This window comes from Eretmochelys imbricata, chromosome 10 (genome assembly GCF_965152235.1).
Source record: "Eretmochelys imbricata isolate rEreImb1 chromosome 10, rEreImb1.hap1, whole genome shotgun sequence".
NCBI classification, from domain to species: Eukaryota; Metazoa; Chordata; order Testudines; family Cheloniidae; genus Eretmochelys; species Eretmochelys imbricata.
This window is the reverse complement of record NC_135581.1, coordinates 85371871-85390947: the sequence shown is the minus strand read 5'-3', so window position 1 is coordinate 85390947 and position 19077 is coordinate 85371871. Positions and strand designations below refer to the sequence as shown.

Here is a 19077-nt window from a genome sequence, read left to right as displayed (position 1 = left end):
CCTGGGGAACGTAGGCTTCTTCCTCTGCGTCCCATAAGATCTCTGTGACGAGTACTGAGATGTGTATTGTGATGAGCAGGGCTTAAATGGTGGCTGAAGGCTGTTCTTTCTTTTGTAGGCAGGAGAATAGATCCCAAGGGACCAAAGAGTTGCCCTAGATTCTTTCAATGTGTGAATCAATGCATCAGTCTTCTCAGCAAATAACTTTGTTCCTTCAAAAGGAAGGTCTTCCACCATAGTTTTGATCTCTTTAAGGAAGACAGCTAAGTGAAGCCATGAAGCCCGTCTCATCACAATGGCCGTGGAAATCAAGCATGCTGCCATGTCATCTATGCTAGATGCAATTTGGAGGGACGTCTTTGCCACCAGTTAGCCCTTGTTGACTACTGCTTTGAATTGTTCCTTGTGAGAATCAGGCAGTTGCTTAATAAAGGAACCGAGTTTCATGCAATTTTGGTAGTCATATTTTGCCAACAAGACTTGGTAGTTTGCTACGCAGAACTGGAGGGTGGCTTATGAAAATGCTTTCCTGCTGAACAGATCCAAACATATCCAGTCCCGGTCATAAGGGGTGGATCTGAACTGGTGCTGGTGGCCGTTAGAGTTAACTGTGTCCACAATGATAGAATTGGGAGGCAGGTGGGAAAAGAGAAATTCCAGTCTCGGGCTCTGGATGAACTTGGTACCAGTGCCCCAGTACTGAGAAGGGGCGAGTCTGGTGTGTTGGATACCGAAAGATCTGTCACGCACGGGAAATCTAGCAGTGCAGATGACGTCAGTACTGGCAGTGGTTGTCGGTGCTCAGAGGCTTGCACTGAATGAGTCAGACATGCGGATCTGGCCGCGAGGTCTGTTGGTGCCAGGTGCACCAGAATTGGTACCGGTGCAGATGTCCATACTGAGAGCCTTCCCTGGAGTGGATCTTCTATGTTTTTCATGCCCCTGTGGTACTGGTGTTTCTTTGCGTGTGCCCTTCGGGTCTTTGGGTAGTCTGACTTGCCCTGTCAGTTTGGTACTGTGCACGCCCTGGGTACCAGTTTTAGACGCCTTCATTGCCATCAGTACTGATGATACTGATGGAGCCGGAGATTGTTTTTGGCTTGATCTGGGCTCGCTACACGGACTCACAGACCTTTTCTTAGAGGCCTTGTGTGAGTGGCTCATCTCTCTGGGCTCATCTCCCTTCGAAGTAGAGGGTTGCGGCAAGAGCTCCCACTGGGATTCCAGGGGTTGAAGGGCCAACTCCATGAGCCGTAATTTGAGGGCTAGTCTACACTACCACGATACATAGGTGCACCTGCATCAGCGCATCTGGTGAAGATGCGCTATGCTGACGGAAGAGTGCTCTCCCATCGGCATAATTATTCCACCTCAGTGGGATGTGGAAGCTATGAACTCAGGAGAGCGTCTCCTGCTGACTTAGCGCTGGTGTGGACATTCTTGCTAACAGAATGTTAGGAATCATTAGGAAAGGGATAGATAATAAGACAGAAAATATCATATTGCCTCTATATAAATCCATGGTACGCCCACATCCTGAATACTGTGTGCAGATGTGGTCACCCTGTCTCAAAAAAGATATATTGGCATTAGAAAAGATTCAGAAAAGGTCAACAAAAATTATTAGGGGTATGGAACGGCTTCCATATGAGGAGAGATTAACAAGACTGGGACTTTTGAGCTTGGAAAAGAGACAACTATGGTGGGATATAATAGAGGTCTATAAAATCATGACAGGTGTGGAGAAAGTAAATAAGGACATGTTATTTACTCCTTCTCAGAACACAAGAACTAGGGATCACCAAGTGAAATTAACAGGCAGCAGGTTTAAAACAAACAAAAGGAAGTATTTCGTCACACAGTGCATAATAAACCTGTGCAACTCTTTGCCAGAGGATGTTGTGAAGGCCAAGACTGTAACAGGGTTAAAAAAAGAACTATTTAAATTCATGGAGGATAGGTTTGTGATGCCACACTCATATTCTTCATAAAAATATTGTTGTAATATGAATATGGCATAAATAAGACATGTTTTATGCGAGATGGGTCATGTGAGGTATCATTGGAAAGATTATGATTTGCTGAATGTGGTTATCCTATTTGTATGCATGTGTCAGCTCTGTATCTGAAGTTAGGAATATTGACAATCTAACAATTACAACTGTGTGTGTACTTGGGGAATGCCCACCGGACAGTATGCATTCAGCCTGAATGGGCCATTAGGAAAGACAACAGAATGGGTCTTTGAAGATGCTGATCTCTCATCTTCCTGGAGGTCCTTCCTGTGGACGTTACAAATAAACTTTATCTCATGGTGGCTTTAACACTGCAAGGTCATGTGATAATGTCACCTGGTACAGAATACCACCTTGGACACTGCTGGTACTTTTCCAATGGAAACAAAGGATTCCCGCCTTATGTAAATCCTATTTAAGGCTGGGAAGGGAGTTAATCTGGCTCTTCTCCATTGCCTCCCAGCTCAAGAAGGAGGACTCCTTAAAGCACCTGAAGAAACAAAGGAGCGAAGCTGGGGAAAGGCAAGGGCTGAGTCCAGGCTGAGACAGGAGTATAGTCTGTGAAAAGAAATAACTGGAAATCTAAGCTGCAAAAACTCTGCAACCTGCCTAAAACAACATTTAGGGTGAGAAATTACTATTTGTAATGTTTCAGAGTAGCAGCCGTGTTAGTCTGTATTCGAGAAAAGAAAAGGAGTACTAGTGGCACCTTAGAGACTAACCAATTTATTTGAGCATAAGCTTTTGTGAGACGAAAGCTTATGCTCAAATAAACTGGTTAGTCTCTAAGGTGCCACTAGTACTCCTTTTCTTTTTGTAATGTGTTTCTTTAGTGAATTAAGCTTAGGTTGCGTGTTTTGTTTTATCTGCTCAGTAATCTGCTTTGTTCTGTTTGCTATCCCTTATAATCACTTACAATTTACCTTTTGTAGTTAATAAACTTATTTTTTGTTTATTCCAAAACCCAGATTGTGCAATTCATACATTCCCTGGTGTGGAAAGGAGCTGTACATATCTCCCGCCACATTGAGGGAGGGGGCGATTTTTATGAGCATGCTATATAGTTCTCTGTACAGTGCAAGACAATATAATTTTGGGTTTACACTCCAGAGGGTGTGTGCATGGGAGAGCTGGGCATTCCCCTAGCTGAGTCCTCCCACAGACAGCTAATTGCAGACTCTGTATGATTCTACAGCTGGGTGTATCCCTGCCTGTGTGTGTGCTGAAAAGAGGCTTGAGAGCCTGTCATAGCAGCACAGAGTAAGGGAAACCCAGGCTAGTAGGACGGGTAGGCTCAATGGGATCCCACCCAAAAGGGGGGTCCAACCCGTCACAAGGTCCATCAATGGTGTCCCTAGCCTCAGTTTTGCCGGCAACAGGGGATGGATCACTTGAAGATTATCTGTTCTGTTCATTCTCTCTGAAGCATAATGAATACAAATATTTATTTATGAAATCTTAGCTTAACAGAAAGTGACTATGAGAAGTCTACATGAAAGATTTTGGTGGCCAAAGGCAGTCTACATAGGTTGTACATCACAGGTTTTCAGCATTAAATAGGAGGGTCCTTACCTGATAATGTAACATGAATGTTTCCATCTGAACGCCCATGAATTTTGCTTTGACCTCAAAGTCTCCTACTTCCTCTGTTGGGTTGATTTCAAATATCACATTTTTAAACCTATGAAGGTTGGCAAATAAAAATAAATTTATTATTTAACATACAATTTCTAATGAAGAAGGGGTAGTAGAGGACAACATTAACACAGTGATCCTTGCAATACAAGTAGTGTGAATAAGGAATCTCAAACTCAATAGAGAGGGAGAGACAAACGCAGAGCAGTAGGCAGCGGTACAGCGTACAACTCTTGGCAAACCAGCTTCCTGCTGAGGTGAGGTAGGCTGCCTCATTGAGAGGAAGCCTCTTAGATTCTAAGGCCAGAAGGGGTCATTGGAATCATCTGGTTTGACCTCCTGCATAACACAGGCCATATAACATCCTTGAAATAATTCCTTTCTGAACTAAAGTAGATCTTTTGGAAAAACATCCAATCTGGATTTAAAAATTGCCAGTGATGGAGAATCCACCACAATCCTTGGTAAACCGTTTCAATGGTTAACTACCCTCACTACGAAAAATTTACACTTTATTTCTAGTCTGAACTTGTCTAGCTTCAGCTTACACCCTTGGATCTTGTCTTACCTTAGACAGCTGGACCAAAGAGCCTACTGTCAAATATTTATTCCTGATGTAGGTACTTACAGGCTGAGCTCAAGTCACCTTTTAACCTTCCCTTTGTTAAGCTAAATAGATTGATCTTCTTGAGTCTGTCACTATATAAGGCATATTTTCCAATCCTTTAACTATTCTCATATCTCTTCTCTGGACCCTCTCCAATTTAGCAATCTTTTTCTTGAACTGTGGACTCCGGAACTAGACACAGTATTCTAGCAGTGGTTGCACCAGTGCCAAATACAGAGGTAACATAACCTCTTTACTCCTACTTGAGATTTATCCTGTTTATGCATCTAAGGGTTGCATTGCTCTTTGGACCACTGTGTTGCACTGGGAGCTCATGCTCAGCTGATTATTCGTCATGACCCCAAGTCTTTTTTAGAGTCACTGATTCCCAGGATCATGCCCCCCGTTCTGTAAGTATGGCCTACATTTTTTTCTTAATTTAACATTCAGCTGTATTAAAACACATACTGTTTGCTTATGCCCAGCTTACCAAGTGATCTGGATCACTTTAAATCTGTGACCTGTCCTCTTCATTGTTTACCACTCTCCCAATATTTGTGTCATCTGCAAACTATATCAGTGATGATTTTGTTTTCTTCCAGGTCACTGATAAAAACGTTAAATAGCATAGGACCACAAAATGATCCCCGAGACCCCACTAGAAACAGACCCACTTAAAGATCATTCTCTGTTTACAGTTACATTTTGAGAATTATTAAGGGCTCAGGGGTGAGCTCTGTAAGCCAATAGTGTATTTAGGTGACTAAGAAGGTGGTGTTTTTCTGGGAAGCCATGAAATTTTGGGGGACATAGGCCCTGTTTGACCCTAACCCAACTTTGATGAGGAAGGTTTTGTAGTCTGATTGTGGTAGATGCAGATAGATGGCTCTGGGGGTTGAGGGGAGAGGTGGAGGACCATGAGGGGGAATTCCCCCCCCCCCCCAAAAAAAAAAAAAAAAATCTTATCGGACAATCTTGGTTGCTGTTTTTCATAGAACTGAGAAATGGAAAAAAACAGATTAGGTTATCTAATCTGTTCTTTCCCCAACACCAGTCAGTGAAGGGTTGGTTCCATTCCGCATATTTTCTGGCGTATTGTCCAATTTTGCTTTCATTTCCCAGAAAAAAAAATCTTTATGTTAGAGTTAAGATTGGAAATATCCATTAAAACCCCATATTAGAAAAGCTGCAGTTTTAAAAGAAATCAAAATACATGAAAGTTAGGACATTTGGAATGAAAGTTTCAGAAAACATTTACTCTGACTCTGTATGCACCTAATGGGACTATGGACAGATCACACATAGCACAGCAACATTAGAAACTTTTCAATTGTAATAAAAACATAATATGGTCTACATACCTGCTGGATCCCATATTGGTTCCATGTGAAAGTAGTAAGAATTGCACTGTACTGATGAATAGGATACTCTGGCATATACTGACAACATGCAGTACGGATACCATAAAATTGAACATATGGGGATGTAAGAAGACTGACAGTGGACAGTTCTTTAATTTATCAGAAAAAGGCATAATGAGTCCCAATGATTGGAAGGTGAAGATAGACAAATTCAGACTAGATATAAAGTGACAGTTTTTAACAATGCAGTAATTACTCATTGGAAAAACTTTACTGGGGATGAGATGGATTCTCCATCACTTGGAAGTCTTTAAAGGATGTCTTTCTAAAAGACATGCTCTTGCTCAACCAAAAGTGATGGGCTTGATGCAAAAATTGCTGACTCTTTGACCTGTGCTATGCAGGAGGACAGACTATATGATCATATTGGTCTTTCAGCCTTAAAAATCTATGAATCTACAAACACTACACAGCTCCAGGAGCTCAACCAGACATCAGTTTGTCATTATTTCAGACTAGTCTCTACAGAACAGTTTTGGTGACTGATGGAACCCAGAAACTACTCACTGGCTGAGAGATGGAATTTTGTTGCTCTACACCAGTGATTCTCAACCTATTTACCATTGTGAGCCTCACGTGCAGCGTTCTATGTGTTACAGGGGTTGCATCCATAACCTGGCTCTGAGGATGTCACATGGGTCGCAGCTGTGTGCTGATTGGGCTGCAAGCAGCCTGTAGGCAGAGAACCACTGCTCTACACTGAAGCCCTGGAAAAAGTGTTTAACAAGCAGGAGATGACGGAATTAGGAACACTTGTTTCCCTATTCACAGCTAGGGAAAAGATCTTTGGACCTTAGGCCTAAAGGTTAAAACTCACTGGTTTACTTGCAGGTCTTCAATCTCCAACAGGACTCCCTTCTCATGAAGTCGGGCTGCTGTATATTTCAGAGAAATCTTTTTACTCTTTTTGCCTTTCATCTCCCGTGGCTTCTTAGAGACTCTGACAAAAACAAATACTGAAATTAGCTGAATGAGACAATAAGAGTGATTTCAAACAATGACAGAATTTGATCTGATCTCGGTGAATGGCAGGAAATGAGTAATAAACTGGTATTGTCTCACAAATAGTTGTTATAAATACAGAATATTCACACATTTTAAGGTATTTAAGGCAGAGACCATGTGTTTATAGTCTATTTATATACGTGTGGGCATGTGCACATGTATATATACTGCACCCATTACAATCTACTCTGACCTCTTGCACAACAGAGGCTGCAGAACCTCACCCAGTAATTTCTGTAGCAACCCCAATACTTTATGGTTGAAAAACAGCAACTCTTTCAGAAAGATATCCAATTTTAATTTAAACATTTCAAGGGACAGTAATTTACCACATTCTTTGGCAAGCTGTTCCAATGATTACTCAACCTCACTGTTAAAAATTTGGAAAGAACTATTTCTGTTCATTGCTCTCTGGGGACCCAGAAGCAGTAAAGTGTGCAGAAGGAACCCAAAATTATGAATTACCTGAACTATCAGAGGATAAACCACAAGATACTGCCAGTTCATCTCAGAGGCCTGACAGGAGCAAGTGGCAGTGAACGGATGCTTAGAGGCTCCTGCCCCAGTGAGCTGGGCACTGTACAAGCATAATAAAAAGAGTTCTTGCCCTGACCACTTACAACCTATGTATAAGATAAGAGACAACACAAGGATACAACAAACAGATAGGGGGAGCACAAAGTAACAGAAAGACCAAATTCCATAAGGCTGCAAGTTGAAGCTAGACAAATTCAGAATGGAAATAAGTTGTAAACTTTTAACGGTGAGAGTAATTAACCATTGGAATTTTCAGGTGGTGGATTCGTCATCACTGACAATTTTTAAATCAAGATTGATTTTTTTTTAAAAAAAGATCTGCTCTAGGAATTATTTTGGGGATGTTCTACAGCCTGGACTACACAGAAGGTCAAATTACATAATGGTTCCTTCTGGCCTTGGAATCTATGAATCTGGTATAAATGTTTGAAGTAGAGAGAACAACCCACTTTGTCATGTGTTCCTGTACTTTACATTCCTGGGGATCCCCACCCACCGTGCATCACAAAAGTTACATTCTTCCAAGTCCTCCTTTTAAGACCCAACCATCTTCCTCCATCTCCTCAGTCTACCTGCTGTCACCTAGCCATTTCCCTCCCTCCCTTCTATACCTTTTGCCCTCTTACATGACCCAGCTACTCTCCTCCATCCCAGACCTTCCTACCATCACTCTTCTCAGCTGTAGTCTATGCATTCCTTTCCCAAAAACCCAGTGCTGCTCTGAGGTACTCACTTGCCCTTGCTGGCCAAGTTATCCAAGCAGGTTTTGATATAGCTTTTATAATAATCCACCTGTTCCTCATAAAAGGTGGCTTTGGAGTTCAGTGCACTGTAAGTCTGCTGCAGCTTCACCAACTCTGCCTTTCTCCTCTGACGGTATCTGCGCTGGTTCCGGATGTCCTAGATAAGGATGGCAGATGTGTGAAGCTTTACCACTGAGTCATTGCTGGGTGCTCCCTTTATTAAGCCAGTGTACAATATTAAGAGAGTCCATTTGGAACACACATTTCCAAGTTTAATACAGACATTAAATTAGCCCTTTCACAGACTTTCTAACCAAATTTATACTTATAGACAGAAATCAAATGTCCTTACAGTTTTCCTGAAATGTCCTGCACAATTTTTCATTTCTTCCCTTACTAATCTTTTATTTTTAGAAATAAATGTTATTTTGATTATTATGAACAAATGAAAATGTCTAGTTTCCAGATTAGCTTCCATTATTATTTTGGATAATTAGGCATCACTTAAGGTTTTATTCTTACCTGATCTCTGAAGGAAACAACTTATTTTATTTATGTATTTGTATACCGCTCTGATGTATTAATTTTGGTAAATACTTGACGTTAGATAACGGTCATCAATGTAAGAATGGATGAAACGTGACAGCAGCTATGTTTTTTTAATTTCTCCCTTTCTCCTCTACTGAGGATTGTTTACTGAGGATGCCTTTGCAAGAGTATTAGGAACGTTTATTTTGTACTTACATGTAAAATAAGGTTTCTTTACAAGAGTAATCTTTGTAAAGAAATTATTTTAGAATATGTCAATTTAAAAAGAAATAATTTTAGAATAACTTAATTTAACTTTAAAATGGAGGGAACAAAGAGGGCAAGTCCATGCACTAGGGTCTGAAGTTAAAAAGAGGAAAATTAATATTACACTTACTGAATGATTCTCAGGAATTTCCCCCCCCAAAAATAAATTCACTCTTCCTCACAGTCAGTGAGGTCCCATCATCAACAAAGTGTTTATGAGAAAAGTGAATTCCTGCATGTATATGAAGGGCTGGAGATTAGCAGAGCATGTGTTACCCATCTCTCTGAGAGACAGCTTTCACTACTACTTTAATACCTTGGAAAATTCCTGCCATATGCACTATTGGAACTTCAATAAGAGTGACAAATGACGAGGCCATAATTTGAAACACCCAACGAACCACCAGAGACTTCCTGTCAGAATACCTTGGCAATATCATTGATTAGCTCCTGGTATCTATTCTTTGGGTTTACGGTTCCCAGTTCTGTCAACTTCTTCAAGCCTGTCTTGATTTTCTCCTTCTTTTCTTGAAGATTCAAGTTGCCATCCTCCTTTACAGATTTAGATTTTTTCATCTTGTCAGGGGTTTTGGCATCACGAATAGCCCGTCTCTGCATAGCTCTCTGATGCTCTGCTTCCTAGGAGAGAAGAGAATTACAAGTTGGGTGGATAGATTTTAAGGCTATATGTAAGGTTAAGATTCTGTCAGGGGTATTTTTAGTAAAAGTCAGGGTCAGGGCATGGGCAGTAAACAAAAACTCAGGGAAGACCATAACCTGTTCCTAACTTTTACTAAAAATACCCTGGGAGGGAAGGACGGGGACAAAGAGAGCATTGCCAGGGCTTGCACCTGCTCCAGCAGCAGGAGCTGACCGCTGCTGCTCCTGCCCCAGGGGGACTGATTCAATCCCAGCCACTGTTCCAGTAGCTGATGTTCTGACAGCCTTGAGGCTGTCCGCTAGTTAGTCAGCTGTTCCGGCAGCCCCGGGGCTCTGCGGCCCTGAGGCTGGCTGCCCATCAGCTGTTTCAGCGGCCCTGGCCCCAGGGCTGACCACTGGTCAGCTGTTTCAGTGACTGCTGCTCTGCAGCCCTGAGACTGGCCGCAAGTCAGCTATTCTGACAGCCCTGGGGCTGAAAAGCTGCTCCAGCCCTGTCCCAGAAGTCATCACAGAGGTCCTGGAAAGTCATGGAATCCGTGACCTCCGTGACAGAATCATATTCTTAGCTATAAGGGAAAACCATGATCACATAGTCTAATCTCCAACATAACACAAGCCACAAAATTTTACTCAGTGATTCCTGCACTGAATACAGTAATTAGTTGTTGAACTAAACAATACCTAGTAGACTCATTCACACCCTAGTACCAGCACTGGCCTATCTGAAATCTGCTTCTTACATCATTCCCCTATATATATGGCTTCCAACAATCCAGTCATCATAAGAGTAAAAATTAAATACACCATATATCCCCATCACTATTTTACATACACGTCTGAAACATTGATATGCCACACCTAAATTGCCACATATATTACAATCCCAGAATTTAGGCTTTCATATGTACCTGTACCCACATACATCTAGATTTAAAAGAATCCAGTATCCTAAGGAGTGGAGCCAAACTACTTTTCCATACCTGCTCATGGGTGGCTGGAGTTTCCAGGATTTCAGTCAGTGTCTCCCCTGGCTGGAAGCGGATTACATCTACAATTAAGCGTTTTGTACTGAAAAGAAACCAAGGCAAGTAGGAAACAAAACAACATTAAAACAAAACAAAATCCTATTCCTGCTCTGAAAAGAGAACAAAGCTGTCACTGATTTATATTAGGCCAGTCATATTCATACCAGATCCACATCAGGCCATTTGTAAACCAGTCAACAGTCCTTATATTGTCAATACTCATGCCTCACTTCTCCAATTGCTCTGGCTGCTACATCAAGTGCATAATGGTTTATGAAAGGCCACTGGGTTACTCCAAGTGGCTGCCTTACATATCTCAGAAATCGGTAGGTTTCTCAAGCAGGCCAAAGATGTTGCCTGAGCTCTGGTGGCGTGTGCCCTGAAATTTATAGGATAGGACTTGTCACTAATTGGTAACAGTTGGAGGCACACTGAGAAATCCACTTTGCGATCACTGAGAAGAAATTGCCTCACCTTTAGAGCTAACTAGCATGGCTACAAAGAGGCGGGGAGAGAGGGTCTAAAAGGTTTGTCCCATTGAACATTGAAACATCTAGAGAATGGAATTTCTCTTCTCCCAAAAAGGAATGTGGTTTTGGGAGACTGACTGGTACAAATGGAATTCCAACACTACCCTTGGAATGAATTTAGGATGTGGTTTCATTACCACTTTCTCTTTATGGAAAGGTGTATACAGCAGTCTACCCATGAAAGCTTGGATCATGCTGACTCTCTGGGACGATATAGTGGCTACTAAAAAGGCTGTCTTGATAGTGAGATGATATAAGGAGCATTCTGAAGGAGGTTCAAATGGGGGTTCCGTAAGCTGTAAAAGAATGATGGTGAGGTCACAAGTAGGAGACGGGTCTCTAACCGGGGGCATGCATGCTCAAGTCCCTTGAGAAATCTCACCACCACGGGGTGTGAGAAGGCTGACTGCAACTGAACTAGAGTATAGTATGCAGAGATTGCAGCAAGCGCAAGGAGCTACATGGAAGGCCTTAGGGCTTCAGGGATAGTATGTGTGACCCAGTGACCGCTCTGGGCCAACTGGCAGAGGGCACAATGGGTACATAGGGTTTTACAGTATGTATGGATGACCACATGGCCACCTTGCAAATGTCCAGTATGGAAACGTCACTGAGGAATGTTATCGATGTCTCTTGTGCCCTCATGGAGTGAGCCCATGTCTGCTGAGTAGGTACAACTGAAGCTATTTCATATGCAGTCTTGATACAGGATGTTAGCCATCTGGACATAGTCTGTGCCAAGACTGCATGCCCATTCATGCGGTCTGCATGTGACACCAACAGGTGAGGTGACGCAGGACTAGTCTAGTCCTGTACAGATAAAAGGCTAGACCTCACCTGACATCCAGATGGTGGAGGTACTGTTCCTCCGGAGAGGAATGCAGCTTAGGGACAAAACACAGGTAAATACACTGCCTGATTAAGATGAAACTGGAACAACAAGGAGTCCGGTGGCACCTTAAAGACTAAGATTTATTTAAGCATAAGCTTTCGTGGGTAAAAACCTCACTTCTTGGCTGTGCAAAAGCTTATGCTCAAATAAAGCTTATGCTCAAATAAATCTGTTAGTCTTTAAGGTGTCACCGGACTCCTTGTTATTTTTGTGGATACAGAGTAACATGGCTACCTCCTGATAGATGAAACTGAGAGACCACCTGGATAAAAACTTTGGGTGTGGTTGTATTACTTTGTCCTTGGAGCGTTCTGTAGTATCTGGCTGATGAATCTGGCCCATATGCTCAGGGTTTAGCTGATCGCCATATTTGGGGTCGGGAAGGAATTTTCCTCCACGGCAGATTGGAAGAGGCCCTGGAGGCTTTTCGCCTTCCTCTGTAGTATGGGGCACGGGTCACTTGCAGGAGGATTCTTTGCTCCTTGAAGTCATTAAACTACAATTTGAGGACTTCAATAGCACAGATTTAGGTGTGAGGTTTTTTGCAGGAGTGGTGGGTGAAATTCTGTGGCCTGCGTTGTGCCGGAGGTCAGACTAGACGATCATAACGGTCCCTTCTGACCTAAATATCTATGAATCTATGAGTGTAAGGCGGCTCAGCCATTAGGGCCTGCAACTCTTGCATCCCTCTTGCAGATGTGATGGCTATCAGGAATGGGGTTTTCTGAGACAGGAGAGGAGGGGCAGCGGACAAGAAGCAAGGGGCTTAAAAGGGGGGCCCAACTTGCAAACCAGCGGATGTAAGTGGAGAAGTCCTTTCAGAAATCTCGTCGCCATGGCATTGGAAAAAACTGATTTCCCTTGAATAGGGGGATGAAATGCTGATATTGCTGCCAAACGCACTCTTAGGAAACTGAGCGCAAGGCTCCATTTCTGAAGATGTAGCACATACTCCAAGACTTCCTGGATGGAAGCCCCTGTTGGTTGGGTCCTGCACACCAAAGATCACCCTGAGAACCTCTTCCACTTAGTTAAGTAGGCCATCCCAGTGCTGCTGAGTAGGCCTGGTTGGACAGCTGCTGAGCACTGCTCTTCCTCTTTATTTTGCCATGTAGCAGCCATTCCCTAAGGTGCAGGGAACTAATCGCAGGATGGAGGGCGTGTGGCCATGGTTCTGAGTGAGCAGGTTGGGATGGAGAGGAAGCGGTATGGGAGACTGGAATGACAGAGCAAGGAAGTCTGGGAACCAGCACTGTCTCAGCCTTGCTGGAGCAATGAGGATGAGCTTGGCCTGATCCACCTTGAGCTTGAGGATGACCTGAGGAATGCCTGGCGTAGTGGGGAAAGGCACATAGAAGAGCCGACTGCCAGCTTCAGTGGAAGGCATTGGAGAGGGAGCCCGGAGTGAGGCCCCCGGGGAGCAGAATAGGTGACACTTTGTTTTCCCTCATGACTCGGAGGACACTCACATTCAGGGACTGCTTGTGGCTCAGGGAGAAAACTCTGCTTAGTTGGTCCGTGAGACGATTTTGCACCCTCTGCAAGAGGACTGCCACCAGAGTGACTTCAGTGCAGAATTGCCACAAGTTGATTGCCTCTAGGCAGAGTAACCTGGAATGTGCTTCTCCTCATTTGTTCACACAGTACATTGTGGTGGTATTGTCAGCAAGTATGTGAATGTGATACAGCATGGCCAGAGGGCAACAGGAGAGTGATAAAGGAGAGTTATGTAAGCCCCAGGATGAGGAGAAGCCTTATTCCCTGTAGAGGGAAGAAAGGTTTCTATACATTAATTAAAAGCATCTGAAGCCAATTAGAGCACCTGAAGCTAGTCACCTGATAAAAACCCCGTTTCAATCAGCCAGGGGAAGGAGTTGGAGTAGAGGAGAGTTCGGAGAAGTGCCGTGGCTGGTTAGAAGACCAAGACCCGAGGGAGAGAGAGAGAGAGAGAGTAGGAAGCCCCACAAGCTGAAGAGCAGAAGAGGGAAGTAGCCCAGGGGAAGGAAGCACTAGTTCAAGTGGTTTATCACTATCCCTCGGGCCCCTGGGCTGGGACCTGGAGTAGAGGGCGGGCCCGGGTCCCTCCCTCTCCACTACCCTTCTCTGGGTTACTAGTGGGACAGTAAATACCCTAGTTCAGGGGCAGGAAACTGTGCCCTGAACCCCCCCCCCACCCCCCAAGAGGAGGAAGCGCGGGACCCATCATAATCGTACTGGCAATTTGCCACAGTGAACCACTAAAAGAACAGGAGTACTTGTGGCACCTTAGAGACTAACAAATTTATTAGAGCATAAGCTTTCGTGAGCTACAGCTCACTTCATCGGATGCACAGAATGGAACATATAGTAAGATATAGATATAGATATATATATACACACACACACACACAGATAAGTTGGAAGTTACCATACAAACTGTGAGAGGCTAATTAGTTAAGATGAGCTATTATCAGCAGGAGAAAAAATAACTTTTGTAGTGATAATCAAGATGGCCCATTTAGACATTCGACAAGAAGGTGTGAGGATATTTAAGAAAATAGATTCAATATGTGTAATGATCCAGCCACTCCCAGTCTCTCTTCAAACCCAAGTTAATGGTATCTAGTTTGCATATTAATTCAAGCTCAGCAGTTTCTCATTGGAGTCTGTTTTTGAAGCTTTTCTGTTGCAAAATTGCCACCCTTAAATCTTTTACTGAGTGGCCACAGAGGCTGAAGAGTTCTCCTACTGGTTTTTGAACGTTATGATTCCTGATGTCAGATTTGTGTCCATTTATTCTTTTGCGTAGAGACTGTCTGGTTTGGCCTATGTACATGGCAGAGGGGCATTGCTAGCACATGATGGCATATATCACACTGGTAGATGTGCAGGTGAATGAGCCCCTGATGGCGTGGCTAATGTGATTAGGTCCTATGATGGTGTCACTTGAATAAATATGTGGACAGAGATGGCATTGGGCTTTATTGCAAGGATAGTGTTTTTGTGGTGTGGTGTGTGGTTGCTGGTGAGTATTTGCTTCAGGCTGGGGGGCTGTCTGTAAGTGAGGACTGGTCTGTCTCCCAAGATCTGTGAGAGTGAGGGATCATTTTTCAGGATAGGTTGCAAATCTTTGATGATGCGCTGGAGAGGTTTTAGTTGGGGGCTGAAGGTGACAGCTAGTGGCATTCTGTTATTTTCTTTGTTGGGCCTGTCCTGTAGTAGGTGACTTCTGGGTACTCTTCTGGCTCTGTCAATCTGTTTTTTCACTTCAGCAGGTGGGTATTGTAGTTTTAAGAATACTTGATAGAGAACTTGTAGATGTTTGTCTCTGTCTGAGGGACTGGAGCAAATGCGGTTGTACCTTACGGCTTGGCTGTCGACAATGGATCGTGTGGTGTGTCCTGGATGGAAGCTGGAGGCATGTAGGTAAGTATAGCGGTCAGTAGGTTTCCGGTATAGGGTGGTGTTTATGTGACCATCGCTTATTAGCACAATAATGTCCAGGAAATGGACCGCTTGTGTGGACTGGTCTAGGCTAAGGTTGATGGTGGGATGGAAATTGTTGAAATCATGGTGGAATTCCTCAAAGGCTTCTTTTCCATGGGTCCAGATGACAAAGATGTCATCAGTGTAGCGCAAGTAGAGTAGGGGTGTTAGGGGACGAGAGCTGAGAAAGCGTTGTTCTAAGTCAGCAATAAAAATGTTAGCATATTGTGGGGCCATGCGGGTACCCACAGCAGTGCTGCTGACTTAAAGGTATATATTGTCCCCAAATGTGAAATAGTTATGGGTGAGGACAAAGCCACAGAGGTCAGCCACCAGGTTTGCCGTGACATTATCTTGCGTAGATACTGTTCCCGATAATGTCACGGCAAACCTGGGGGCTGACCTTTGTGACTAGATGAATTGGTTGCAACCTCTCCAAGCCCAAGGCAATCTTCAACCCAAGAAGAGCCTCAGTACCAGATCAGGCTGCATAGCCTGTTCAAGCAGATGCTGCTTGAGGCAGAGATCCCATTCCACCTGAGTCTACTTCTTGAAGAATCTGCAGATCAAACAACACAAGCCCCGTGTGTGGGGGTCGCTGTTGGGGATTTTATGAAAATATGCTAATGAGTGTGAATATAATGTAACTGGAATATGCTTCATGTAAAAGGTCTCTTGTAAGGTATCGTTTCAAAGCTTATAATCTACTGAGTGTGTTCATCCTATTTGTATGAATGTATCATTCTTGTATCTGAAACTAGGAATATAAAATATAACTCTGAGGTCCTATTGTGGTTATGCAAAGTGTGGGCCATTAATGGTGGTTTAGAATCTTGATGGCTCCCATCAACTAGGACAACTGACTGTAGATTGCTCTGTTTCCTTGTAAGCCTTCCTGTGAGTCAAATTGGGAAGAATAAAGGCTTGGGGTCTCATAGGACACGTGACCATGTCACCTGGTACTGGAATCCATCTCAAACCTGGTGCTTTTCCATTTAGAAGGAGGGGTGGGCACTCAAAGAGACAAAAGATTCCCGCCTTGTGCCGAAGGTAATAAAAGGAGGTGGAACAGAACAGAGGGGCTGCAGTCATGAGAAATCCCCTAGCTACCACCTGAGCTGGAACAAGGACTGGGAAGGAGTCTAGTCTGTGAAAGCAGCTTACTGGAACATCCCTGAGGGTGAGATTTACCCGCATTCAGTTTCTTACTGTATTAGGCTTAGACTTGTGTGTTTTTGTTTTATTTTGCTTGGTAACTTACTTGGTTCTGTCTGTTATTACTTGGAACCAACCACTTACATCCTACTTTTTATTCTTAATAAAATCACTTTTTGCTTATAAATTAACCCAGAGTAAGTAATTAATTCCTGGGGGAGCAAACAGCTGTACATATCTCTCTATCAGTGTTACAGAGGGCAGACAATTTATAAGTTTACCCTGTATAAGCTTTATACAGAGTAAAACTGAGTTATTTGGGGTTTGGATCCCATTGGGAGCTGGGTGTCAGGGTGCTAGAGACAGGAGCACTTTCTAAACCGTTTTCAGATAAATCTGCAGCTTGTGGGGGATGTGGTTCAGACCTGGGTCTGTGTTTGTAGCAGGCTAGCATGTCTGACTCAACAAGACAGGATACTGAAGTCCCAAGCTGGCAGGGAAAACAGGCTCAGGGGTAATCTCAGCACATCAAGTGACAGTCCCAAGGGGGTATCTGTGACCCAACCCGTCACACAGAACAAACAACACTCTTCAAGACAACGCAAGCCCCACGTTGGGGGTCGCTGTTGGGGATTGCTCCTCCACATGAAGGACAATGTTTAAACTCTAGTGTGAGCATCACCCCGGAACACTATCTACTTACTTCTAACTAACTAACTGTATACAATAAACAAGGCGAAGACTAAATGTGAGGTTGAGATAATACAGACACACAGAGCTCAAACTCCAGCCATGGACAGTGAAAAGGAACTGAGAGGGGTTGGGACAGTGCTGCCTCATATAGCCAGGGAAGGGGCCACAGCCAGGAAACACAAGCACTGCCCCTCTATGGATAGTGCGAGACAAAAGTCTCTAGCTCTGGTGCACTGGGAATGCACACACCCAAGTGGAATACATGTCTGCATCTACTCCAAGAATCTTTTGTTTCCTGAGATGTGCAGCTACTACCTCTAGACACTCGGTGAACGCTGTTGGTGCTTTAGAGAGTCCAAGAGGCAGAACTCTAATGGTAGTGGTTGTGCCCAATCTTGAATCTGAGGTACTTCCTGTGGCCCAGATGAACGGCAACATGGACATAGGCATCCTGTAAGTTGAGAGCTGAGAATCAGTCTTGTGCTTGGAGCACTGGAATAATGGCAACAAGTATCATCCTGAATCTGAGGTGGCATGTATATTTGTTGAGTCTCCTCAGGTCTAGGGTAGGACAAACACCCCTTTCTCTTTCAGAGCAAGAAAATATCGGGAGTACAATCCTCTTCCCCTGTGTTCCTGTGGAATGTCTTCTATTGCTCCTATCTGGAGCTATGAGGCCATTTCTGCTTGTGAAAGGCTCTTGTCAGAAGGGTCCCTGAAAAGGGATGGGGAAGGGAGGTGGATAGGGTAATGGTGTCTAATACCCACCTGTCCACAGTAATGTCTGACCATAAGCGGTGGAATGGGACAAAGCAGTTTCAAAGAGGGTGTTGAATTGACTGCTTCTGGTGCAGCTCTTGACTGATGTGTTGAACCTGCTGTTGTGAAGACTGAGCAGTGTGTAAAGTTGAAGGGTGAGAAGACTGGTGTCCTCTGTTATAAAAAGACAGCTTCTGTGGCTGGTACTTCACATGCCTGTGGTATGAAGACATCTGTTGTTGCTGCTGCTGTTGTTGGGGGGTGGGTGGGGGGAATACATTTTCCAACATGCCAGAACCGTACATGCCTAAGGATCTCTGGGTCATGTTAGAGTCTTTGAGTGAGTGTGATGCTCTATTTTCTTGATGAAACTCTCCAAGCCTTCAAACAACAAATCTTCGATGGTGGCTTACATTTCCGAGGGAATACCTGAAGCTGGAACCATGGTGTCCTCTCACAGTCACAGCGGTGGCCATGGTTCTAATTACAGTAACTGCAGCATCCACTGCAGCCTGTAAGGACCTGTTTGCTACTAACTCTCCCTCTTACACAATATCCTTCATTTCCTTTCTAGCCTCATAAGGAAGTTTTGGGACTAGCGTCAAGATTCTGTCACATGTGAGGAAAACATATTTAGATAAAAGGGCCTGACAGCTACCTACCCTTCACTGAAATGAAACAGATGAGTATGATTTCCCAACAGATCCAATCACTTCTGATCTTTGTCTTTGGGAGCGCTCTTGGTTGAGCAGGACTTTTCTTGGATGCCCAAAACTACCACAAGCAATCCAGGGTGAGTGCGAGTGTAAAAATACTTAAGCCTCGATAGAAGTACCTGATAGTATGTTTCTATCCTTTTTGCTGTTGGAGTTGCAGTATCCATCACTTACTATAATGTCTTGGCAGGGTCTAAGAGGGTAACATGCATTGGACAGAAAACATCAAAGAACCTGTGTGACTTCTGTACTATGACCAAAGTCTCGATCTCAAGTGTGTCTGCAATCCTCAGTAAGAGGTCTTGAAAAGCCTTAAAACTATCTAGTGTCAATTCCAGAGCAGAGGCAACTGCCTCATTATGTGATGAAGAGAAGAGGCCCTTCGGCAGTGGTGTGTCAGCAGACCAAGTTACTGCTCTTCCTG

The 19077-nt window shown here is 43.7% G+C and overlaps 1 protein-coding gene across 1 annotated transcript in view; it reads right to left on the bottom strand.

Annotated features, from left to right (window-relative positions):
• The window catches only part of IQGAP1 (IQ motif containing GTPase activating protein 1), a 183118-nt gene that overhangs the window by 10954 nt on the left and 153087 nt on the right, over window positions 1-19077 (bottom strand). The window contains exons 33-37 of the mRNA XM_077829238.1: window positions 10399-10486; window positions 9185-9397; window positions 7954-8120; window positions 6496-6618; window positions 3588-3696 (exon numbers count right to left, since the gene is read on the bottom strand). Of these exons, the coding sequence (XP_077685364.1) occupies window positions 3588-3696; window positions 6496-6618; window positions 7954-8120; window positions 9185-9397; window positions 10399-10486 (700 nt within the window). The remainder of the gene's footprint in view (window positions 1-3587; window positions 3697-6495; window positions 6619-7953; window positions 8121-9184; window positions 9398-10398; window positions 10487-19077) is intronic.